This window comes from Colias croceus, chromosome 6, assembly GCF_905220415.1.
Source record: "Colias croceus chromosome 6, ilColCroc2.1".
Taxonomy (NCBI): Eukaryota; Metazoa; Arthropoda; class Insecta; order Lepidoptera; family Pieridae; genus Colias; species Colias croceus.
In genome coordinates, this window is record NC_059542.1 from 10075597 (window position 1) to 10102420 (window position 26824).

The window sequence follows — 26824 nt, forward strand, 5'->3', positions numbered from 1 at the left end:
TTTGATATATTGTCAATGATTTCCTTAATATTTAATTACACTTAATAGTCACTTCAGTAAGTACTTACTTCTTTAAATATACTTATAGTTGTTATTTGGATGGTTAAGGAAAATGATAATAGAAAATTATGAAATGCGTCATTATTTTACATATTATCACATAACTTAATCACGAATTCAATTCAATTGAATGAGATATTTGCATTGGAGAGTTTATCAAATGAATTTATGTAAAAATTGGATTTGGATTTAATGTTGTATTTGTAAGTGGTCGTTGCCTATAATTGTGACAGCACTATGTCTACGATTGTAATATCTATGTATCAGTGTATGTCATGTTGGTGATCCTTAATGAAATAAATAAATAAATAAATAAATAATGCAAACGATTGTATACTGTGAGGATTGTGCACCTGTAAGACTAAATTATAATATTAATAATATAACATTTAGGTATAATCTCTTGCAACTGTTATTATTATATCCGGAATTTATTCATTGAGAGTTTAAAAAATAATACTCATATAGGTACTTTGTGTAATATAATTAAGTTTTGTAACCTTTTAATGTTTAAACCAAATAAAAGATGATTTTATTTATTTTTATTTATTTATTTAATTGTTATCTTTGGTAAAAGCACACAATAAAGTTTTTTTGTTGAGAATGCATAGAAACAGCGAACGGATTTAAAAAAAAAATATTATTGTAAGAAACAAACAATAAAATGGATATTATGTTTATTAGGGTACCTACTAAACCAATCATTAACAATTAATCGATACTGTAGTTACCTATATCATTTTATCTATTACAAATAATACAATCTACTACGTAAGATAAAAAAAGGATGTTCAGCACTTAGGTATTACGGATTACCCAGTCTTTAATGAATTTACTAATTCATTACATTATCAAAAACTTGCGAATATATTTCCAAACATTAGAGATAAAGTAATCAATTCTAAACATTCTCTTTCGATGATGTCTTGCGACCTTGCCCTCAGCTTTCAAAAGAATCAACAAAGAAAACTATCAGAATTCAGAAATTTCTTCAACCTATTTCTTAACTATCACCGAAAGCCTATAAATAAATTGCCAACAACTATTGTGTTTCAAAGGTTGTCAACATCTCAAGATGTCACAACGTCTCAGCAAAATGGTAATAGATTGAAACCATAAAATATTACAGAAATAAGTGAATGTGGTTTAGTGAAAGTGATCGATTTAAATTGAAAAAGTGTATCATCTGTATTTGTGCTGTTTTGAGATAGAAGTATTTGCAAGTTTGAAAGTGAATTTAAAATAACGGCGATATGATCCAACGGTTTATTAGTTAAAAAAAATAAATCATTTTATTTTTATGATAAACACAAGTATAATTAGATGGCAGTCAACAATGTTGAGGTTATAAAAAAGCAATAAAAAAATATAACACGGCATTCTAAATTCAAATTAGGCGCGCAAAAAACAGTTATTTATTGGCGGGATGTTGGCGGGAAATCAGTAACAATTACTACGATAACAATAATTAAATGCTATAACTGTGACTTGTTAATTTCAGAGATGGTTTTGGTGTTTCCTTGCATTTTATTCTGGATCAGCATGGAATCCTGTAAAAGCTGTTCCTAATCCCCAAAATAGGCCGAGTACTATTGAATCACAAGCAAAATTTTTCCAGTAAGTTTTTCGTCATTTATAAATATAAGACATTCATTGCCTTTATGTTGAAATGAAAAAAAAGAAAGACATGTCTATAGTTACTGTTTACCTAAAAATCCAAAACACTTCATAAATTATAAGTAAATTAGAGGCATGATGTTCTTTCACGACTCATTATTTTGATTAATATAATTAGGTTTAATTTTCACGGGCTTAAGTTACAGCCTTGTTAAAATTAATTAACTAAATTCATAGCTTTGATAATATCAAACTAATATAAACAATCATAAGCTGTACCATAATTTTATTTCTAAAAAATGTATGTTGCACTGTGTTCTTCTTTGTTGCCAAATCTCAATATCTATGCATATGTCTATCCTTAACAAAAACTATATCAACTAAAAGCTAAACCATCATTTATAGGGACTTTTTCTCAGTACAGTTGAGTCCGTACAAGATAGAGTTCGGTCATGTATGCGAAGATCCAAACACGTGGGAACAACGTTACGAGCGGAAAGATTATAAAAACCACAGGGACATGGGAAAAGTAACCGGCATTTTTTATGCTTTGCCTTCTTTCCTTCGCTGATTGTTGATGGTTTATAGACAATGCGTCTAGTGTCTATGAAACATTACCGATCTCTATAAGCTATTCTTTCTCAACTACGTTAAGGATGTGTATTGCTTTTAATGAATGTGGAGCTAAAATATCGATCAGCTTGATACTTAGTTTTGCAGCATTCAATTCAATTCTTTTATTTCAAAATTTGTCATATCCATCAGCTGTTTAATTAAAGTTGTCAATAAGCACATTCCTTAGTAGTTGATACAAAATCATATCTAACTCTTCTTTCGCTTCGCTTGGCAAGGTATAGGCAGATGCCTACTTCGGAGGATTTTGACCAAGGTCACCGTTTGGGCAGTGAGGACCACTTCACTGAAAGGCATGAACGATCAAGACCTTCATCTGGATTATTTAATGCTAAAGTACGCTTCTGCTTTATTACGTTTAACAGAAATGTTCGTTCAAAGTAATAGACTGAGTTATTGCATTCACACAATATCAATCATCATTATTGTCACTTTTTTAAAGATTACGCTTTCAATGTTTCTTGTGACAGTTAACATTTTCTTTTTCCTACTAACCTCTCTTTGTATCACATTTTAATTATTGTTGGTATTAATATGTAACGTTTTAAAGGTTCGTTGGGGCGACAAGAAAGGAGGATATGGGGAACATTACTGGGACCTAAATCACGCAGGTCACACAGATGATCATGATAATGGTGATTACGATTCTGACGGTCAATATAACCATGATACGTATGACGAGCCCAGTGAACAATCCCCTACATATGAGTCTAATGAAAAACTAACATACGATGAAAGTGAACGTATTAAGAGAGCGGATTCTGAAAAAGCACGCAAAGAATTAGAAATCCAGAAGCATGAACAAGCACATTACAATCATGAAAATCATGAAGGAGAGTTTAATAGACAACAAAAGAAACCAAGGGAGAAGCATCACATAGTGTTAGTTGTTAACCAAAGAGAAAGAGAGCCTTATAGACAAAGGGATGTGAAGCAGCGGCCTTACGAAGGATCAGTTAGACGTCATCCCAGTCTAGAAAGTTCTGTAGCCGCTTCAGCACCAAGACTTTTCTTTGAATCATCTACGGGTCATGTTATAGATAGAACTACTGGCCAAGCATATGTGCTACAGCCAGTTGTTCATCATTAAGCCTAATTTAAGAAATTATTTATTAATAGTAATTTTACGTTCGGTTTAAGTGTTAATTTATTTGTGTCTGAATGTTAAATAAATGTTTTAATTTAGTAATTGTGTTTCTTTTCGTGACATTACTTATAAAATGGTTGGTATGTAAGGCATAGTAAAATAAAATACGGAGATAATAAAGTATTTAAATACTGCATAATGTAGTAGACGTTACTTGTTCACTTTGTGTAATAAGATTTTCTTATCAAATAGGTAAAAATTTTTGCAATCATTATGAATCGAACCCAAGATAATTAGGTTACAAAACTACCATAAAATACGTAGAAATTTCTAATGTTACTATATAATAATTAATGAATAACTAACGATAGCGTAATTCCCACTTGACTGCATGCAATCTGTGTTTAATAACTACTGTCACGTTGTTCTAATAAATCCTTCCTGTACTTTCTCTTTATATGTTATGAATAGGATTTGTGAAAGATAAGCTGATGAAAGTTGAAAAAAAAACTTGTGTAATATATTATTCAATTTATACGATTGCAGTTGCTCAAAAGCCAGCTAAGAAAAATTGGGAGACAGATTTTTTATACGTGCTCTACGCATTAATCAAGAGTAAATCTAGTAGGTATAGTATATTACTAATATAGTATTATATTATCTGTGCTAATATTGTACTTGCGAAAGTTTGTATGTTTGTTTGTTACTTTTTTGCGTAAAAACTGCATTATACAGGGTGTCCCAAAAAGTAGTGATGAACGGAAGCTGGGAGGTAGAGGACTAGAGGACCTAGAGGGCTATCCGAATCACCCCCTGTATGTTATGCGATTTTTCGTATTTTCGGAGTTATGATATTTTTTTCAATTTTTCATCTATGTGTCATAACTTCGAAAATACGAAAAATCGCATAACATACATGGGGGTGATTCAGATAGCCCTCTAGGTCCTCTACCTCCCAGCTTCCGTTCATCACTACTTTTTGGGACACCCTGTATAGTGATTTGATAGTTCCAATATCGGTAAATTACCGTGATTGTCGTGAATCGGGATACAAAAAAAATAATGAATAGATATTTGTTTCTAAAATGCAGCAAAAAAAAGTTATTCTTTATTCTAACAAAAACGCCGTTAGACGCAATCAACGTAAAACATAATATTGTAATTTTTTATATCCTTACAATCGCCCGTGAGAATTTTTTTCCCTAATTTATAAACATTATTGAAATTTATTCATATGTCTACGTAGTAACACAAAAATTAAAAAATGCTGAACCCTTTATAGTTAATCACACTGTAATAACATTTCAAAGTGAGAACACGTGCATAAAATGGATAAAATTGCAAATAAAAAGTGCTTGGTTTTACACTCCAATACTATTGAAATGGTTAGAAAGGAAATCAATTTGAGTAGGCCAGGTGAAATGAAAGAAGTTATTAATATTTTGAAGGAATGGGTGAAAATGCAACCGCATTTTAAGAAGAAAGATTTTCGTTAGTATAATTTTTTAATAGTATGGAGTGTAAATAATATTATCCAGAGTTGATTAACTCTTATTAGATTTAGTAGTCGGCCTGATTTTTCAATCCTTCGTTAAAAATTATTATTCATCGAATAAAAAAAAAAAAAAAAAAAGAATAACGTATTAAACTACCATTTCAAAAATATATTCTAATTGCCCGTATGCAGCTTACAGGTGACATTTAACATGTAGAGTTAAAGGACTTAACAAATTTAAAATGCACGTTTATGGTGTCATTTTGTTTAAGTATTTTAAAGTACTTAGAGTGAAGTAAGGCATTTAAAATATCCATTAAGTAATCTGATAATATTTTATTATTACTTTTGCAATTTTATGTTGAAAGAAGTGTATTTTTTGCAATTTTGTAGGGAAATGTTATAGAAATTACTAAGGATTCTCGATAATTTTAGCCGATTCGTATCTGGAGAGATGTATTGTAGCATCAAAAGGGTCAGTAGAAAAAGCGAAAAATCGTTTGGACAAAATGTGCACTATGAGAACTTTGATGCCCGAATTCTTTGAAGACAAAGATCTTACAAAGGATTTCAAGGAATTATTTGAGACAGTGTAAGTATTTGATAGATATGTAATTAATTTGTGGTAATTTTAAAACAGCAATTTGACAAATATGAAAAGAAAAAAAAACTGAAGATTTCAATAATTATTTTGTATTTGTGTGTCTGTTTATTTCATCGTAGGAAAGGGTAGATTTTTTTAACATGAAGGAACAAAAAAAGCAATATTTATGGTTATCAAAACAGCGGGCTGATCATCAAATTGGAAACATATACAACATAACATATGGTATTTTGCCTTTTTAATTATGTTAGACATTTTGGGATATCTGGGTCCATTTATTTATTTTATCTACTATTTGTACATGTCGGACGTCGGTATTATTCGGGTATTTTGGTAACATTTTTATAAGGAAGAAATATTTTTTTATTGCAGAATTCTGACCATTTGCCCGAAATTAACGAAGGAACACCAACGAGTTTTCGTAATAAAAGCCTACAAGAATCCTTCGAGCTCAAAACTATTCACTACGTTTTTTAAATATGGAGTTTATGTAAGTTAAAATAACAATTATTATTAGTTAGACTTGTTAAAAAATAATGATTTTTTTTAATAAAAACGATTGGGAATGTTTTTATGTTTGGTGTTCACAATATCATAATATGTATATACATATATAATAGATGTAGATATTTAGTAGGGATTTTATTTTTTCCTATACTTACCTTCTTTCTTTACTTGAAAAGTGTCTTTTATAATTTATAATTATAGGTAAGTACATAGGTATAGTTTTATTTAAGGCTGCTTGAAATTATGTATACGGCAGCTTAAACCAATCGTAATATTGAATTAAATAATTCCTAGATGTTTGCTTCTCCACATAAACGTAGAAACGACTGGACCGATTTAGATATTACTTCCTACCTATATGTCGGTCCTTTAGAGGAGGAACTTGTAGGCAGCATGTCAAATATTATGTAGAAGCACTTGAATCGTAATAACATATTTTAAAAATTTACCTCAAAATATTTTTTAGTTATTCTATGTACAACAATAAAGCACAAGTAGGTAATTTACACCTTATTAATAAATTATGTTTTTAGCTGGCAGAGTATGAAAGAAAATATGATTACATCGCTGGTTTTCGTATTGTTTACGACTTCAGAAATTTGGATTTAATAAATTTTGTTTCTAAATTAAATATTGTTGAGACTCGGCATGCTGTATCTCTGTTTATGGTAAGATATTTTATAGAAATGCTAAAGAGCTATCGTACTATATGTACTTGAATATATAAGAAAGCATTTCATATAATTACTGATCTAAAACTTGTCTTTTAAATTTATTTTATGCTCATGGGTCTACTCTTCTTGACGCCCCCTTGACGGGGATCACGAACCACGGTTTGGGTCTGTGGTTTTGGTTTTAAGCAGAGCTTGCGCCTGCGGATGTCTTTTGAGCAAATTCACATGCAATGAAATTATGTCACTACTAGTTTTCCACCCGCGGCATCGCCCGGGTAGTCAAAGAAAAACCCGCATAGTTCTTGTTCCCGTGAGATATCCGGGATAAAACCTATCCTATATCCTTTCTTGAGTATCAAAATATCTCTATACCAAATTTCATGCAAATTAGGTCAGTAACTACTGACGGCGTGATTGAGTAACAGACAAACAGACATAGTTACTTTCGCATTTATAATATTAGTATGGATGGAACAACTAACGTTCACATAATCCGTTTAAATTAAGCTGTTTAATTAAACATTACATAATTCATCAAGTTTGTTTGTAAAGTTGTTGCAATGCTCTGAATATCACAAATTATTACCATTGCAGTTTTAAAAATCATTTTAAGCTCCGATTAATTGTTAATAATTTAAATTACCTACCTACTCTTGTTATTTTGTAAATAATTTAAAAGATTTATTTATTTTATTTATTTAACATTTTTATGTACCTACCATTACAAATTAAAATACATAATATTAAAATAAATGGAAAACATGCATAGCACATAAGGCAACCTTATCGCTTATCAGCGATCACTTCCAGGCTGCCCAGGGAAGATATTGCAGATAAGAATGTTATTTTTACTTTCTTGTGATATAATCGGAAATAATAACAAAAATAATTTGATTTTAACTGTTAAGTAGACTGCTTTTAAAATGACGATTAAGCTCTCACTCAAACACCATTAGGATATTCTATATATAAATAAACAATGTTGTGAAGAATAGCAAAACACATACTTATTATATTCAAGAAAAAAAACATGTTAATACATTATTCTATTATTTCAGCAAGGTTACGGCTTAAAAATAAAAGGAATTCATATAATATCAGATTCCAAAGGTGTCGATCTATTTGTGAATATCATCAAACAAATATTAAAGCCCAAGCTGGCCAGTCGGATTTCAACTCATAAAACGTTTGAAGAGATACATGATATTGTGGGAAAAGATGTTCTACCAGCTGAATTGGGAGGATATGAAAGGCCTATCAAGGAAATTCATGGTAAGGATGTAATGTTTGAGTTTAGTTTTAATAGTTTTCTGTGGAAGCCCTTACATTTACAACGTTGTTTGAAATGATTACGAGAAGGAAGACGGCTTTAATATTTTTTTGGATTGTACCTAATATCAAATTATGAAAGGAGTATTACATGTTCTTTATAAGAATTTTGTTTCCAAAACTGCCTTCACTTATCTTCTCTTAAAACTCAAACATTTATTTATGCAAATAGACTTCTTCTAGAAGCACTTTTGTATCGCCATAACATAGTTTTACCCATGTTTTACGATTTACCACCGGTTGCAGTGCTTAAGCTTACATATTTTCGTAGTTTCGAGTACAAAGCCTAACACATTTTGATAATACCTACTTATTGTCTTAGAATAAAAAAAATAAAATTTCAGAGGATTGGATAGCAGAATTAGGAACAGAAGAAAACATGGAATACATGCGTGAAATGAACAAGGCTGGTACCGATGAAACACTTCGATCGAGAGACAAGTTCAACGAAGATTATGCTGGCATGCCTGGCACCTTCAGAGTTTTGAGCTTAGACTAATTAGAATTATATAAAATCTAGTTAGATTTTATTCTGATAAGACACCTACCACGACGATCCCATTGTAAAGAAATAATAATCTACTATATAAAAATAAGTCGGGTTTTCCTTTCTGACGCTATAACTCCAGAATGCACGAACCGATTTCCACGGTTTTGCATTCGTTGGAAAGGTCTCGGGCTCAGTGAGGTTTATAGCAAAGAAAAGGTGTCTCTGGTGGCGAAACGGAGTTCGCCCGGTTTGCTAGTAAGATATAAATACAATTAATTGTTAAAGTAGGTTAAGTTTTAGATTTAAAAACCTTAATTAAATTTTTTATAAGGTAAAGTAATGGATAAAAATAAGCAATTTATGTTTGTATAATCACTCCATATGTTGAAAATATTATATCCCTAACTCGAATGGTAAAAGATGAATCTCGGGGAATAGATGCAAGGCATTTACGTAGAAATAAACTTATTTCGTTTTACTATTGTTCGTCATTTTCTCAGATGATATTCACTTCTACCCATTAAATGTCTCTATACATATTACAGCTATTATATTCCAATATTTAACAGTTAAGGCGATGAACTATAAAACTCTATAGAAATGGTAAATAAAAGGTGATCTTTTTTCATCTCAGCGCGTGGCTTTATTTGAACAACAATTCGCAGTCTCCCCTTCCAATTTACTAATATGAATAAAAATAGTAAATTCATGGTAAGTATCAAGAGCTAGTGAAGATAGTCTATTTTTTCTAAATAGTAAAAAGTATGGTCAATTGGGTTCCTATCGTTAATCAAAAAATTTCGATGTAACTAATCAGGTAGTTAAATTTTTTAACTGTAAAATAATATCGCGTGAAAAAATTATACTTACTCCTTAGAATTTGGTTTTGCCGTATTATTTAGAACCTAACCCGATATTTCAGGAGAAAACAAAAGTAAGTATAGCATGCATTTATTTTTCTAGGGCTCAAATCATTTACTACTGACATACTGCCTTCTAAAATTTGTTATTAACTTTATGTTTGAACAACCCGCATGTGAAACAAATACAATAACGGTTACTGATAAATCAGATAACATTATTTCTAAGTCTTATATTTGTGTTCCATCGTGAGAATAATTGTTATTTCTTGACCCCTATTTTGAATATCTGAAGGGTGTAGAATATTTTTGTACCTATACTTACAACTGTATATTATTGAAAATATCTTGAAAGTAGAGTCATCAGTTACGCCTGATACCTACTTTTAAGAATAGGTTTACCTATTAAAAATGTACTATAAGGAGAACACGAAAATTACAAAATCCTCTAGGTAGTCTACTATACCTACCATGTAAAATACCAAAATTTAAAAAAATACTTCCCACTTATTCTAATTTATTCTTCTGTCCTTAACGGCTATTGCATAATAATATAAAGACAAATAAAAAATCATAGAAGACCTTTGCAAAACTTTCTCAGGACGAAACTGGTCAAACCAGTTGTGGACAATGGTTTCTATGGAGACACTGTCCCTTAAATTGCAAGGGTCCAAAACCAGTTTGACCGATTTGTGTGGGAAAGGACAGTCGAATGACCCTTTATTTGCATGTCTTAGGTGAAGGTGAAACTATTATTGTGCTAACGGTACAACCCTTCCGCGTGGCAAGTGTAAAGGGATCTATTGTGCTAAAGCTTTTGACGGCAAGCTATACACAACCTTATGTGGTAATGATAGAGTTGAAATTAAATTGCAATATAAGTTAGTAGTACTGGACACATTGCTATTTAAGAACTGGTTTGGATAGAAAGTGCAGGAAGGGCGGACAGGAATAGTCTTAGAACGTGACAACGGTTATTTTGCAAGGATTGTTCGCGGTCATGTGGGAATTTCGCTATCATCATTGAATTGTAGATAGGTCATTATTGTTATTTCATATTCGTTCGTTGCACATGCGTAACATTGTTATTGTTTTACCAGGAGCAATTATCTGAAAGTTAATAATATATGATTGTAATGTAATAAAACATAATATTTATTCATAAAATTGTTTGTAGGATATTTTATTAAAAATATTTTTTTTAAGAAATACATAACCTTAACTCTTCTTTTTTCAATAAATTTCCTTTTTTGCATCCTACTAAAAATATAAAAACTTTTGAGATCCATAAACTTGTGATGGTGAGAGCATTTTATTCAATTAATGAATCTCTAAGAACTATCTATTAATGAATCTCTAAGAACTATCTACTTAATGACAGTAGAAAGTATCAAAAACCCAATATATTTATTTGAACAAGCATAATAATTATGGATAGATTCAAGAAGGGGAGTCAAAAGTTCTTTGGCGTCGCGTGCCGACAATATGGACCCCAAACTCCAAAGTCAAGTAGATCCCTCTCATCCCCATTTATTATATTTACATTAAAGAAAGAGGAAGATATTGTTTTCATTTCATATTACATTTTATACTTTCGATGACTGGAAAAGCTTGAATGATTTCAAATGTTTTTCTGGAGTATCTCACATATGCCCGGGTTTTTTTATAACCTGACCAATAAGTCGAGCAATTTTACATTCTATCCTTATTTAATAACATGTTGAAATTTTGCCATGAAAAATTTAAGTAACGATTATAACTAACGTAATTGTTAATATTATTTACCAATCATTATTTATTAGACTACAGAAAAGTAAGCTTATAATTATTTCAATTCGCAACCATTTTTTATAGATTTAAATTAATTTATTCGTCTCCATTTAAGTAGGTTCTTAGATAAAAAGTACCTAAATAATTGACCACTGATTGCGAATTAAGGTCAAGATTTATAGATTAGTTGAGCATTTGAAATAATAGGTAATATTTAATTTATTTAACTGTATCGAATGCTGACTCGTTAACCCAAGTACCTATATTCTTATTTCTTAACTGTCTTAAATTCTGAAACTTTTTCAGTCATTTTTTATGTTTTCATGGACGAAGTACCTATTAAAACGAACAATTTTTAGATGATTTCAAAAAAATATATGCAGTATTGAAGGGTGTTTTATTGATAAATAGAACTGGAACCACGAGCATAAATCAACTAAAATTAATAAAAATTAATTACTAATCATATGTTTTTAGATATGTACCTTTATATACCTATATAATATTATTTATTAACTAAAATATACAGATATTGCGACAATTTAAAACCGTTTAATATATTATTAAACATAATACAACTGTATCTCAAATAATTTGTCACTGAGAGATTTTTTTTTCACCTACTGACAGTGCACATTAAACTGTCACCGCCAAAAATACCGTCTATTATCTGTGCCCGCACTAAAAAAAATACCTAAATTAACGAATTCTAAATTTAATCTAGACTCAATATTCTAAATGTTCCAGGTGTTCCAGCGTAGTCTTCATTAAACTTTCCACTTGGTCGGAGCTCTTCATCAGTGCGAGCATTGTACATGTAGTGGGACCACTCTCTGAACTCTTTCGTTGATAACACATCTATTAGATCGTCTGAAATTTAATTGTGACCTTCGTATTATATTTAACTAGCGGTCCGCCCCGGCTTCGCCCGTGGTACATGTTTACGTTTTCTCTACATAAGAACCATCCTCGTACTTCAAGGAATATAATAAAAAAAGAATTATCGAAATCGGTTCAGCCGTTCTCGAGTTATGGAATTACAACGAAAAGTGGCATTGATTTTTATATATTAGAAGATTATGTACGGCTTAGAATATATGGTACCATTAAAAGAATGAATTAAATATCCAGACCGAGATCTCTTAGCGAAAAGACATTCCCAGCTCCATTTTTTCTGTAGAGCTTAGAATAAGAAACAATTTACAATAGCATGAAGAATAGAATGAATAAAATGCACTGAAAATATAATTTGTAATGAATTGAAACTATAGTAAACGCAGCTATCAACGACCCATCGAAAATCTGAAGGTATTACCGACCTATAAAAGTAATTCGAAATTTAAACGTTTCCAGAACTATTCTAGCTATAGGTAGGCAAAGTTATACACGAATGTATTACTTGAGCATCGTATACTTTAACGTTAGAGTGAGTAACTGAGCAAAAAAGAGTTAAAATGCGTAAGTTGCTGCGGGGTAGCGTGGAAGCAGGACGTGTCGTACTGTTCCGTTGTTCCTTCGGGTAAGTACTGTGAGTATCTTTTTAAGACATTTACAAACAAATTACATCTATACTTTAATTTATATTACTAAATGTCAATGCATTTAAGTGTCAACTTTTCATTTCTTACAACATTTTATTAATAAAAAGTAATTTGAAACGATAAAACTTAAAATTAATATGGGACGGTGTTAGCTTCCCCAGTTTAAGTCGCGGCAGGTATCAACGACCCGTAAGTCGGCAATGGCAGCAACGTAACTTTTTGTTTTATTTTCTTTTATGTTATTATATCACACTAACACAAGTGGTTTTATGGACCAGTTTAAATCTAAGCTATGAGTCTTCATAAAAATCTATTAGCGACTAAACTTTTTTGTCTAGTGTTGTGTCTTTTAGCGTTGTCAATTTATACAAAGTTATGATATTTTCGAGGATCCCTATCGAATAGTTACAGTAGTAAATCATTGTTTTTTTTTTGTTTAAACAATATGCATTTGTTCATATTTTGTATGACATTAATCAATTATAATCTATTTTATAGTCTGATGGTCAAATGAATTAAAATAACCATTTTTTTATGGGTCGGTAATACAATTTAGGTTTATACTTACATACTTTATTACCGACCCATGTGGGTCGGCAATAGAAACTATAGGAAGCTATTACCGATCGAATATAGATTGTTTAGTTTCTCATCTACAAATTCAAATTGCTTTATTTGCAAAATGTAGAATAAAGATGTTTGTATATACAGATAATATTGATCCTTAAACATTCTGCTCGTAATTGAGCGTGCAAATATATTTTTATTACTTTTATGACATAATAGGTGCCTATTAAAAATTATATTTTTTTAGGTTAAATTAACATAAAACATATAATTAGGTATATTTTTTCCAGAAATATGGAGCCACAAAAGCGGCGAAAAGTATTCAGTAAAACACAACTCGCCGAAGCAATCAATCAAATAGCATAACGAAATATCCTAGAGTTTGAAATCCTTAATTTAATATATATGTACATATATTAATAGTATTATGTTGATTAATTTAAAAGTTTATAATTATTTAGTTCATTACTAAAAAGTACTCATTTGTTTTATTAAAAATAACTACACTAAAAAAATACGAATATATTTGCATTTTTATTTCATTTTATTAAGATCGGTAATCATCATCATCACTAGCTTCTATACATTCCATTGCTGGAAAAAGGCTTCCTCTCACATACGATCGGGAATAGCTGCATAAAAATCGTTAATAGCTTCACAGCCGTTTTTATGGGTCGGTAATAGCAACAATCGACTTAGTCACATTGTAAATTATTTTTTACAAGATAATCCTTTATTAGAATGTATTTGCTTCAATAAATACATTTTTTATACATAACACTAGCATATAAAATGAAATTATAAATCTTTAGAAGAGCCAGTATACTTAAAAAATATGGTTGATTTTGAAATTGCCTTAGAGGGGTCGTTAATACCTGCGTTTACCCTACAATGACTACTGAAATGTACTATAAAGCCAGTAACAACTAGTGATAATTACTTACCATGTAATTCAAAAATCGATCTTTCATTGCCTCCAAACTCTGGTGGGAGGACATCTTTTCCAATAAACTCGTGTAGATCATCATACGACTTATGTACGTACATACGGCTAATTATCTTAGGCTTCAGGATTGTTTTGGCAATATTCAGTAAAAGTTCGATGCTTTTTGACTGCGATATTAAATGTATACCCTTAACTCTCATACTGTATCCTTCCTGAAAGATATAATTTTTAAGTAAATGACTATTTTTCTTAATAAAAATTCACAAATTTTATTACGTTACACGGATGCAGCTTTCTTAAAGTAAAACGATTTTAAACATCGGTCTAGAATTGTTTAAAGTAACAGAAAAAAACAATAATGTTTCCTCTATACTTAATAAGTTTAGATTTCAGTTTCTTGCTTATCAGTTATCATATTTTTTTCGTCTATTTCATGCAATCGAAACAAGGTGCAGTATTATTATTTTCGTTTCAATTCTTTATTATTTTCAAAGGACTAATTTAACCCTTAAATTGATTTCGTCCGTTTTAAAGGACATAGTATTTACACACATGCTGGCGCTGTTATGGCAGACCTAAGCTTCGCTAATCGGTATATTGGGAAGGGACTAGCTATGTCCTTTGCGTACATGCAGGTTTTTTTACCAAAGCCATGTACAGTCGCGAATGGTGACCATTTGAAAATTGCAAAAAACGGATCTCTTGACTCTTCTGATAAAATTGATAATAACTGTAAGTATTTTGGCTATTTTGCTTATAATGTTATATTATTAGTTAGAATACGATTGTAAGTATAGTATTTTGACATAATTTTTACATATTTTACAATATTTGGTATACAAATATTAGTTTATATACGATGTCCCATAAAACGGACGTTGACAACTTGGAGTATATACTAGGGTATTCTTCACGTGTCCTATGTAACGGACGTTGCCAATAAGGCCCTCCATTTTCAACGGAATCATTTTGATATATTTTTCTCTATTTTTATTATATTTTACAGGAGCATGACTTGGCAATCAATAAAAAATTCCCTCGCTACCTCTGGCGGAAGCTGAAGAGTCTGGTGTTGAGTTGAGATGTCGATTTCGAAGGAAATGTAGACCTACAGGAGTGATTTCACTATGATAATTATAGTGTCAATCATTTACCCCCAGCACCATACCTTCGGAATTATACGACATATTGATTTGAGACACAATGAAGACCCAAAAAGTCAGAAATTTTACCATCAACAAAATATTATTGTTGCAGAATTACAGCCATTACATGAGGTGCGAGATGAATCTTCCCTACTTCTCAGTAGTTCTTCAGCCACATCATCATTCAACAGTTTGAAAATTTAAATAATAATACCTTACAAATTAAAAAACTGGCAGAAAATGGATATAATATAATATGCCAAAGAATCAAAAAAAAGCGATTTTGTTCGTTTTGGTACTTCAGGCATGGTATACGACTTCTTTGCATACGATGAAGCAAACACATTTCAATCTGTACGATATAAGAAATGGGAAGAGGACTTTCTTGGTGTATTAGATAAGTTCTCAGGCTATGTAATACTATTTCTATTCCAATTCTTAGCATATTCTTACGCTGTGATTTTTAGTAGTGTCGTTTTTTAAAATCCATTATTTTTAACGATATCGTTAAAGTTTTAACCAACATTTTAATACAGATGTTTGAAAAGTATATTCTAGATCGTCCATAATTATAATTTGATAATAATTTTGAATTACAGAGCTGAAAAAGTAGATTGTATTCATGTACCACGGTTGCAGGAATAATGTGCAATGTCCGTTATATGTAACGTTTCGAACATGTACATATAATTGGCAATGTCCGTATTATGTGACATAGTGAAAACAATAGAAAAAATTGAAATTTTTGTTTTTTTTTTTTCATTGTCCTCTTTTCTATCCTAATTCCAATACATCCTCCAAATTTGGACATTATAAACACAAGTTATCTAGGGGTGACAATTTAAGGGTTAATAAGATAATCAGACATTTATTTTTACATGTATAAACTTACCAGAAAAACGGTTATAATATTTCTAAATTCGACCACGTTCATCTTTGAGATTAGTTTGACCATATCCAGCGATTGTAAATCGTAGACGCTATGAAGACCCATAACATAATCGTATTTTCTCAAAACTTCACCAATCTGAAATTACAATAGGTATTTCATTTTAATTTTTTTTTGGAGATCTTACAAAAATAATTGTGAAGTATGAAGTGAAGTCCCATGTCCCCTAGGGGGTTAAGGGGCAGTATTATACATCTGTTTCACTAAGGTTTCACTGATCGATTTTCTTTAGGAACAAGTACAAAAACAATCACAGGGGTAAATATTATATATTATATATAATATAATTATATACATAAGGTAGTTAATATATTATGTAGTTAGTAATAAAAAAAAAAAGTAAAAACACGCGTAAACTCATTAAATTATTGTATTGTCGTCGATCCATGTCAAGTCTACAAAGTTTGAAATAAACGTGGGTCAAAATCGAGTCTAAAGGAGTCGGTTATATAACAAACATATTTTCACAAACAGATGAAGCTAATAAAAAAGGTGTGAAGTGAATATTGGCAAAACTTGAATAGTAACAAAAAAGTCATGTGATATTAGTCCCAAAAATGATTTTTATCCGTGGCCAATTAAAATAGATAATCATATTATTTGTATAGTTAAAATACTTAATTTCAAATAAATAACAATCCTAGGTGCAATTTTTTATCAACTACTTATTATTCTGCCATTGTTCTTTTTTGGTAGATAAAAAAAAACTTTTCGGGCCTTCATGCAGTTCTGCTTTTTGCTAGTACCTAGCAAATATTACAATTTTTATAAGGTTGCTTATTTAAAATAGCAGGCACCTTATATAAATTACGATCTAGCTTACAAGACTAATACGTAATTTTATGTTAAATTAAACTAGTGTTAACCTAAACTTACAAACCATTACATTTTTATATATTTTGAACATGAAGCATTACATCCTACTAATATTATAAATGCGAAAGTTTCTGAGGATGCGTGTGTGTTTGTTACTCTTTCACACAAATACTACTGAACCGATTACAATAAAATTTAGCACACTTTAGAGGGTAGGTAACTTGGATTAACACATAGGATAGTTTTTATCCCGGGAAACCCACGGGAACGGGAACTATGCGGATTTTTCTTTGAAAACCTGGGCGAAGCCGCGGGCGGAAAGCTAATTTTTTGTAATTATTATTTTGAACATGAAGCATTTGTTTATATGACATTAATATTATATTATAACTTACGTAAATGCTGAATTTATAAAACATGGATAAAAATTCTGCATCAGCGTCATTTACAAGGGTCTTTGTTACAATCACTCTGTGATGGTCTTTCGTAAGCTTTGGACAGATGACTGCAACGCTGTAAAAAATATCTTATTATATACCTAATGGATAAAATTAATTAATTTATTTATACCTATTCAGTATTCTTCATGATAATGCATAAAATATATACGACTAACTACTAGTAACTTTAAAAAAAATGTGACTTTAATCCATTTGTTTGTTTCATATTTTTTGAGCTTCTTATTCCTTCTATTTTCAACGAATTTTTTGTTGATTACTAATCTGTTTTTAATATCCTTTGGTTTCGTACTTACATTGGTTCCATTATTTATATTTTTATTTACTATATCTGAATAAATAGTTCAACAAAAATAAACAAAAACAACTCACACTAGGCGAAAGACGTTTTCGAGTTCAGCCTTATTGGATCGATTTTTTTCTATTATTTAACTTATATTTATAAAACATTTGAGTGGTAGATACTATAAAAATAAAACAAACAAACTCACACTTTATCACTTAAGCCGTTAAAATCCTGCGTTATGTCTGACTCCTTGAAGAAGTTGGGCAACAGAGTTCGCATTGTACACATTCTGTCCAAGCGAGATTTCGCCTTTTCGACCGACCCTTTTGATACGACAATCCATCTTTCTAAATACGAATCAGCTGTAATAAAAATAAAAATATTTATAAAATTACTTAGTTATGTGATTGGTCTAAAGTCAAAACTAAAATTATTAACTGAAGTCTAGGTACGCAATCTCTTCCTATCCTATCCTATCCTACTAATCCTAATTCCTATCTTATCCTATCCTATACTATCCTATCCTACTAATATAATGCAAAAGTTTGTGAGGATGGATGTATTTGTATGTGAAGGTATGTATGTTTGTTACTCTTACAAGCTAATACTACTGAACCGATTACAATGAAATTTAGCACACATATAGAGGTTAACTTGGATTATACATAGGATAGGTTTTTATCCCGGAAATCCCACGGGAACGGGAACTATGCGGGTTTTTCTTAGAAAACTTGGGCGAAGCCGTGGGCGGGAAGCTAGTGAACTAGGTATACAGAGGTAGGATAATGTATTATTTTACCAGTAGGTGCATGATTGATTTATTGTTTATAAAATCAAAACCACTAAATTTATATTTAAAGGTACAAGTCCGAGACGGGCCGCAGACTGCAACCGCAGGCGACACTGTGGCTACCAGCTGCGGTTACCGCAATGCTGCCTGCGGTCGCTATTCCAACTGCGGCTGCATGCCGTGGCTGCACAATGCACAGAACGCAAAAGTCATAAGAATTCACCAATTAAAATATAAATAAACAAATAGTTGCCATGGCAATAATTGGCATTTGCATACTGCAGTCTGCGGTCGCTGCGCGCCGCGGCCGCACGCTGCGCGTTGCGTCTGCAGGCAGCAGTGTTGCCGCGCTTGGAATCAATTTCATAGATGTTCATAGTAACAAGTGCTGTCGCTTGCAGTTTGCTGTTGCAGTTTGCGGTCTGCGGCCCGTCTCGGACTTGTACCTTTAATTTATTTTCTTAATGTAGAGCGATTAAATTATCAACATCAAGTTTCGAGTTCGCCTACGTGCATAGGTCAATAATTACAGATAATATAAAACTTTTGGGTCAACTTTTATCATAACATCGTTTCTTTCTTTTCGACTAAATATTAGGTTATTTGTTGAATGCCGTAACTAAATAACGAGTTGTTCTTTTACCATAAGTGTTAATTATTTTTGGAATGATTAAGCGTTGGTTGGTTTGTTGACGGGTAATGATTTAATATACCTAGTGTATTTAATATAGTGTAATGGAATAAAGATTCTACCGGCAAAACTTTACAATGGTGAAAGAGATTTTCATTACTATTTTTACATATTTTGTTTATCTTAGGAGATACTATTTGTTTTAATATTCTAAGTTGTAGTGATTCAATGTTCCTCAGATAGCTTCTGAGGTTCGGGTGTAGCTACTAATACCGTAGCTTATAAAAACTAAACTATGACTGACATAATTTTATTTCTATTGGACCTGACTACAAAAAAAAATCATTCGATAACACATAGCTCCATTGGCCTCAAAATCTAAGATCTCTCGTAAATCACGCATGACATCAATAAGACAGTAATTAATTGGTTTAAAAACGAAAACCTGTTATTAACTAGAGGTCAATTTGATATGCTAAGAAATAAAATATGATACTTATATCATTTATAAGTAACTCTGCCTACAAACAGAATCATGTCTCACAACCTTGATAAAAAAACACGATTAAAATGATTATAATATTATATAATCACTACTTTTAACCGTGTAATTGTAAACATAGACAAATAAATATTTAATAAAAAATAAATTCCATTAAACTTATATTTTATAGAAGCGAAAAATTGTGAATATGGAGATGAGTTAATCTTTCATCCAAAAATGGATTATCGGATTTTAATCGTTGATGAGGTTTTGACACAGAAATTAGAAACTACACTTTATATTTTTAGATACTATGAGTGAGCTTCGTGATGAAAATTGTCAAATAAAAAGGGCATTTTTCTGGAAAAATAAAAATCGTGATTATTAACACAATATAATATGATAAAAATAATATAAGTAGATACGTATGAAGATACATAATATTATACACATTATACAGATACAATTAATATAAATTGAAATTATTGAAAAAATTCTATCAGGCGGGATTTGAACCCGCGTCTTCCGCTTTTTTCTATTTTTTTTAATTTCTACATTTCTAAAGCCTTTGAATGACATAAAACTAAAAAATCTAATTCAACAGATACAAGGAAATATAAATTTGTATGTAGACCTTTCGAGACCTTGGCTGCTTTATAGCTTTTTGGCCTATAGGCTGTTTAGTGTTGTATCTTTGATTTTTTTGTTATCCCTACTATAATACCATAATAAATGCGAAAGTAACTCTGTCTGTCTGTCTGTTATGCTTTCCCGCTTACCTCTCAGCGGATTTTGATGAAATTTGGCACAGACTGAATCTTTAGACCCCGAGAAAGAACATAGGCTACCTTTTATTGCGAAATATGTACCACGGGCGAAGCCGGGGCGGACCGCAAGTAATAAATAAATCAGCTTAACGCATGCAATTTTGAAAAGCTCCATGAGAGAGAATTATTAGCTCCTTATTATCAAAATAGAGTTTTTTTAATTTGTTAGCAAAACAAATAATAAATAATATTATACTAACGGAAGTCTTTCGTCTTGAAGTGAGGCTGCATCTGCACCCATTCCCTAAGAATTCGAATGGCTTCTTTCATGTCATCTTCTTTTACTAAGTTTATTTCCTTTTTAACTACATCAAATGTATCCGGATGAAAACAAAACACTTTATTTTGCTCTTGCAACATTTTATGTGTCTATTCACTGCAGTAGTATATTTTAAACTGGTAGGTGTAATTTGCTAACAACTTTATTAATAACGTATTTTACAGCAACCTATTATTAAACATAATATTATGAGGAAAAACGCTATAGAATAAAAATGAATAATTAAAAAGGTGTAAGATCAAACTTGGATTACTTTATTATACTCAACCATTATTATCCAAGTGTCCTTAACTTAAATATGTACTTATGTAATAATTGATTTTAATAATTATAGTGGACGCACATTTTTAATCTCTGAAACTGACTTTAAAACTGACTTCGGAAGTCGATGGAATTTTTAACATCCGAAATAATTACTTGAGAGTTTTTAAAATATAATGCAACTTATGCAACTAGGTACCGATATATTATGATGTCACGTCTTTACAATCTAAATCGACGAGGTGATATAAAATTTTAACACCGATTTTATTATTTAAATTTATTTCTAGAAAACAAAGGTTAGACTATTTATATTGTGAGAATGTTATTGTATTATAATTAGAATAGTCTAGTAATTAATTAACTTAGGTATAATTAATTAATTAAATTTATACGTGTGTCTATATTTATACAGGGTTATTTGTAAAACACCGGCAACCTCGCAGGACAAGATAGCTAAAATCATAAGTAACAACATTTGTTCTACGACTTTTGGCATAACGCGATAAATTATTTTTAAATGATTTTTTAAGCTTTTATTGTACTCTCCTAACATTTGTAAGTCTATGTTCTATTCATTATCGAAAGGACGACGCGACGCCCCCTTTTCCCTCCCGTTCGCTTCTTGTTTACGTAATTTTTGGAATGCGCGTAGAGTTTATAATATTCAAACGGAAAATTAAATGAATATTTATTTTTGTATGAAAATAAAATCTAACAAATTACCAAAAGTCGTAGAACAAATGTTGTTACTTATGATGTTAGCTATCTTGTCCTGCGAGGTTGCTGGTGTTTTATAAGTAACCCTGTATAATGGATTCACAATAATATATTTTGGATGTTCATTCAAAAACGCCGCAATTTAAGAACTCAACAAGATTGCTATATTATCTTTATAATTATCTATACTTATGTAAGTAACGATATAAATGATATTATTATGAACTTTTTTTATAACTGTGTTAAGATAGACTTGTGGATATAATTTCAAGGTTTATAATTTAACTAGCTTACCGCCTGCGGCTTCGCCCGCTTTGTATAAAACCTAATAAATTATATATACCTACTAAAACCTTCCTCTAGAATCACTCTATCTATTAAAAAAAAACTGCATCCAAATCCGTTGCGTAGTTTTAAAGAAAAAAAAGGGACACAGGGACAGAGAAAGCGACTTTGTTTTATACTATGTAGTGATTATATTTCGATATACATAGCGATTATTGAATATAATCGCTTACTTATTTATTTTTAGATGATATGTTTATTTTTATGTTACTCACAGTGAGTATTTACTCATTTTCATGAAGTCAATAACAAGCCTAAGGATAGAGATCCTTAGGTTTATAAAGTTCATTACCCGATACAGTAAGAGATCAAAAGCACACTTTCAATTTAATTCTGAAAACTAAAAAAATTACCATAAAGAACCCTGAACTATAAATTTTATCATAATATACAAAATTATTTCTATTAGATTTTGCTGTGAAGAAGTAGCTGTTGCGTACATTCTTTTTCATTTAGCATAATATTGTGAAATATTCTTTTAACGGATCTTGAATTGTTATAAAATTCATTTAATTATAAATTATGTATACCCATTTATCAAACTGCTGTTTAAAAAACACCATAATTTTATACCACAATAGTATGCCTATTAATTATTTTGACCAGATTTAAAATGATAGCAAAATTCCCATAGTTTGTACAATCCTTGCAAAATAACCGTTGTCACGTTCTAATGCCGTTCCTGTCCGCCCTTCCTGCATTTTCTGTCCAAACCAGTTCTTAGATAGCAATGTGTCCAGTACTACTAACTTATATTGCAATTTAATTTCAACTCTACCATTACCACATAAGGTTGTGTATAGCATGCCGTCAAAAGCTTTCGCACAAAAGATCCCTTTACACTTGCCACGCGGAAGGGTTGTACCGTTAGCATTATAATAGTTTCACCTTCACCTAAGACATGCAAATAAAGGGTCATTCGACTGTCCTTTCCCACACAAAGTGGTCAAACTGGTTTTGGACGAACCCTTGCAATTTAAGGGACAGTGTCTCCATAGACACCATTGTCCACAACTGGTTTGACCAGTTTCGTCCTGAGAAAGTTTTGCAAAGGTCTATATTGATTTTTTATTGTTCCACTGATCCGTCACCGATAAGGTCGGAAGAAAAATTTAGTATCTAGGTCCATAAGTGCCTGGATTTAAGAAAAATAATGATTAAATATTAGACCGATTATTTAATTAGAAGAAAATTTTAAGTACTCGTTGAAGATAATGAACAAGGTTGTCTATTAAATTATTTATTTTTAAATGTATTAATTATGTTAATTTATTTATTTATTTATTTATTTATTTATACTCTTTATTGTGCTGCCAAAATACATACAATACAAACAAAACTTATTCTAAAAGAAAAACAGCACAGAAGGCGGCCTTATCACTCAAGAGTGATCTCTTCCAGGCAACCAACTGATAGAAGGATAAATAATAAACTAGAAATAGGAGGTAGGTTGGTAGAAAGTATACGCAAAGATAAATAAATAATAATGTTATACAAAGATAATAAAAATATTATTTAATAAAGATTATAAACTAAATACTATAAAATAAAAACATACATAAAAAAAAATAAACATATCATATGTAAAATATATATATATGTACATACATATTATAAATACATATACAATAATACATATAAAATAATAAAAGACAAAGAACAAGGAGTCATTAGAGAAATAATATACATACATATAATAATACATATTATAATGAGCTAAATATGCTATACCGAGTCAAAAGCCAGATTTGAGTAATGATTTCGGACGAGATTTTTAAAACAAGTTAGGGATTGAGCTTGTCTGATGTTTATCGGCAGTTCATTCCAGAGGTTTATGGCAGTGACTGTAAAGGAATTACCAAAGAAATGTGTTCGATGAAAAGGAGTAGACAGAACAAGCCTATCGACCGAACGAAGAGAATAGCTTTCACAATGCAGGAAGTTAAATTTCATTTTGAGATAGGAGGGGGTCTTGGGGTCAAAAAGGATACGATACAGGAGAAGCAAATAATGCACATTCCGGCGAAGACGAATTGGGAGCCACTTGAGTTTCTTGCGGAAAGAGGAGACGTGGTCGTATTTACGGAGACCAAATACGAACCGAATACCGAAGTTCTGAAGTCGCTCAAGTTTGTCTAGTTGCTCAACCGTTAAGTCAGGAAAGCATGCATCAGCGTAATCAATAATGGGAAGGAGTAGGGACTGTGCTAGCATAATTTTTGTCGGTATGGGTAAGAAGTTACGCAGACGTCGTAGAGAACTAGACGCGGCGTAAAATTTCCGACCAAGTTCTTGAATCTGGTGGGACCAAGATAAAGTTTGATCTAAGTGAATACCTAAGTTTTTAACATGCTTACTAAAAGGTATTATAACACCGTTAATATGTACAGCAGGCAATATACCCCAGTCAACCTCAGATATTTGGTAAGGACTACCAACTACAATAACCTGGCTTTTTGCGGGGTTGATCTTAAGGCCGAATTGATCGCACCAAATGACAATTTTAGCCAGTTCATTATTAATAGAATGAACAGCATTTGGTAGTTCATCGAGCGTCGAATGGGTATAAATTTGTAAGTCGTCAGCAAACATATGGTAGGGAGAAGTTAATTGAGAAGTAAGATTATTTATGAAAATAGCAAAGAGAAGAGGTGACAAGACGCCACCCTGAGGCACACCGGCGGCAACTGCGCACCAAGTTGACTGATTTTCATCCATCAAAACACGCTGCCGCCGATCGCCCAGGTAACTTGAAAACCAATCAAGAACTGTCGATGAAAAGTTAATAAGACGAAGCAAACTCAGCAGAATATCATGATTTACCATGTTGAAGGCATTGCTAAAATCAAGAAGTGCTAAAACTGTGAGTTGCTTGTTATCCATACCGTAACGAATGTCATCTGTAACTTTAACAAGTGCAGTGGTCGTACTATGACCAGGACGGAAACCAGACTGATGAGGACTAAGGATATTATTAATGTTAAGGAAAGTGCTAAGCTGGGAATGGATAAGGCGCTCGAGTACTTTGGACAAAAATGGTAGGATGGAAATAGGACGAAAATCAGATAAGTTTGATGGATTAGATTTTTTGGGGAGGGGAATGATGTGAGCATCCTTCCAGGAGCTAGGAAAAGTTCCGGAGACGATTGAAAAATTTAGGATATGGGTAATGACGGGAATAATGATATCAAGGATAGGAATGATCATATTACGACTGATAAGATCAGTACCGATGGCATTCGACGATATGGACAGGATAGCCCTCTTAACTTCATCAACAGAACTTTGTTTAAAAACAAACGGAGGAAAAACAGGAGTAGAAGCGGTAGAAAGATTAAGTTTATTTTTACAGTGGCGTTAAGTGAAGATGAAGAAGCAAAGTGAGAATTTAAATTTTAATTACTACAGACTAAATTTTAATTACTACAGACTAAAATAAAATTTGATGAAGATCTGTAAAATGTGAAAAATTACAAGTATGTTCTTCGAGAAAACATAATATCCTATGGGTGAGTTTAGTGTCCCTGTGTAGCCCCTTAGAAATATTTAAAATAAGGGTCAAGTCAAGAAGTAACAAAATTTCTCATGAGGGCTACATAAAAGTTAGTTTAAACAATGAAAGTTATCAGTTTGATTATTATTCACCTTTACATGTATATTACATGTGGGCTGTATTTTTTTCGTTAACATATTTGAAACTATCGAAATTCCAATGAAAGGGCATTGAAACTTTCTGGCATATCAACCCGGCCGCCATTTTGATTTTTTTTCAAAATCGCGGCGCACGATTAAAGTTGTATGCATGGATAGAGGATACATAGACAAACAAAAAATGTCTTATAACATAGTACCCTAAAGCGTCACATTACCGAGATATTTGGAGGTAAATATTCACTTATGAGTACAACGACAAACACTAAAAATTTACTTATTACGTGTCTATATGCATAATATTATCTCCAAATAATCACTCCCAGGTAGATTATTATTAATTAACCGTTTATTGGAAGAAAGTAGGTACATTCATTACATAAAAATTCATTACATAAAAACATACATCTATACATATAATAAATCTGTAGAAGGGTCAATTCTGTACATTGAAAATATTGAAAAAATAACTAGCAGGGGGTGTTACTGGATCGATACCAAACCCAAATATGTGATTAAAAAAATTTTTGTCTGTCTGTCTGTCTGTCTGTCTGTATGTGAAGACATCACGTGAAAACTACCGGTTCGATTTCGATGAAACTTGGTATAATTATACCTTATTATCCTGGGCGTAAAATAGGATACTTTTTATCCTGGAAAAATACGTAAAAAAAAAATTATTCTCAATTTTTCAGTTATCCATAGACGTTGTTCTGTAGTAGGTACCGCGAACACACGTTGCGTATTATTATAGACCTAGCCGTATTTGGGTCCAATAGATATTTATAAGATGTCATTGTCCGAGTACTCAAAATGGAGAAATAAACCATCCACGCAAAGACCGACATCCGCGCGGACGGAGTCGCGGGCGGAAGCTAGTACTTACATAAAAATGTAAGTAATGTAATGAATACCTAATTTCTTCCTGTAATAATAATAATCTACCTGGGAGTGATTATTTGGAGATAATATTATGCATATAGACACGTAATAATTAGTCT

General features: G+C 31.4%; 3 protein-coding genes across 3 annotated transcripts; 2 read left to right on the forward strand and 1 right to left on the reverse strand.

Moving 5' to 3' along the window:
* Nucleotides 1–1135: 1135 nt before the first annotated feature.
* LOC123692700 lies at nt 1136–3495 on the forward strand. Its single transcript, XM_045637473.1, has 4 exons — nt 1136–1159; nt 1562–1677; nt 2083–2206; nt 2861–3495. Exons 1-4 carry the CDS (start codon nt 1136–1138, stop codon nt 3398–3400), a joined length of 804 nt encoding a protein of 267 aa, XP_045493429.1. The 3' UTR covers nt 3401–3495.
* A 1222-nt stretch (nt 3496–4717) lies between these two features.
* LOC123692430 lies at nt 4718–8662 on the forward strand. The gene is made up of 6 exons (XM_045637175.1): nt 4718–4888; nt 5328–5484; nt 5869–5986; nt 6537–6671; nt 7736–7949; nt 8351–8662. The coding sequence occupies exons 1-6, from the start codon at nt 4726–4728 to the stop codon at nt 8503–8505; spliced, it is 942 nt and encodes a 313-aa protein (XP_045493131.1). The 5' UTR covers nt 4718–4725; the 3' UTR covers nt 8506–8662.
* A 1850-nt stretch (nt 8663–10512) lies between these two features.
* Nucleotides 10513–20952, reverse strand: LOC123692431. Its single transcript, XM_045637176.1, has 6 exons — nt 20767–20952; nt 18040–18196; nt 17486–17603; nt 16218–16352; nt 14179–14392; nt 10513–11996 (listed from the first exon to the last, which is right to left on the reverse strand). Exons 1-6 carry the CDS (start codon nt 20924–20926, stop codon nt 11842–11844), a joined length of 939 nt encoding a protein of 312 aa, XP_045493132.1. The 5' UTR covers nt 20927–20952; the 3' UTR covers nt 10513–11841.
* Between the last annotated feature and the right edge of the window lie 5872 nt (nt 20953–26824).

What these genes read in the sequence shown, in the direction of transcription:
- LOC123692700 (XM_045637473.1), top strand. Translation starts at nt 1,136, where the DNA reads ATGTCACAACGTCTCAGCAAAATG. An exon ending in CACAACGTCTCAGCAAAATG is followed by an intron (nt 1,160 to 1,561) that starts GTAATAGATTGA and finishes TGTTAATTTCAG; the next exon opens with AGATGGTTTTGGTGTTTCCT. An exon ending in ACCACAGGGACATGGGAAAA is followed by an intron (nt 2,207 to 2,860) that starts GTAACCGGCATT and finishes AACGTTTTAAAG; the next exon opens with GTTCGTTGGGGCGACAAGAA.
- LOC123692430 (XM_045637175.1), top strand. Translation starts at nt 4,726, where the DNA reads ATGGATAAAATTGCAAATAAAAAGTGCTTGGTTTTACACTCCAATACT. An exon ending in AAGGAATTATTTGAGACAGT is followed by an intron (nt 5,485 to 5,868) that starts GTAAGTATTTGA and finishes TTTTTATTGCAG; the next exon opens with AATTCTGACCATTTGCCCGA. An exon ending in ATGCTGTATCTCTGTTTATG is followed by an intron (nt 6,672 to 7,735) that starts GTAAGATATTTT and finishes CTATTATTTCAG; the next exon opens with CAAGGTTACGGCTTAAAAAT.
- LOC123692431 (XM_045637176.1), bottom strand. Translation starts at nt 20,926, where the DNA reads ATGTTGCAAGAGCAAAATAAAGTGTTTTGTTTTCATCCGGATACATTT. An exon ending in AACGGCTTAAGTGATAAAGT is followed by an intron (nt 17,604 to 18,039) that starts GTGAGTTTGTTT and finishes TATTTTTTACAG; the next exon opens with CGTTGCAGTCATCTGTCCAA. An exon ending in ATCGATTTTTGAATTACATG is followed by an intron (nt 11,997 to 14,178) that starts GTAAGTAATTAT and finishes ATTAAATTTCAG; the next exon opens with ACGATCTAATAGATGTGTTA.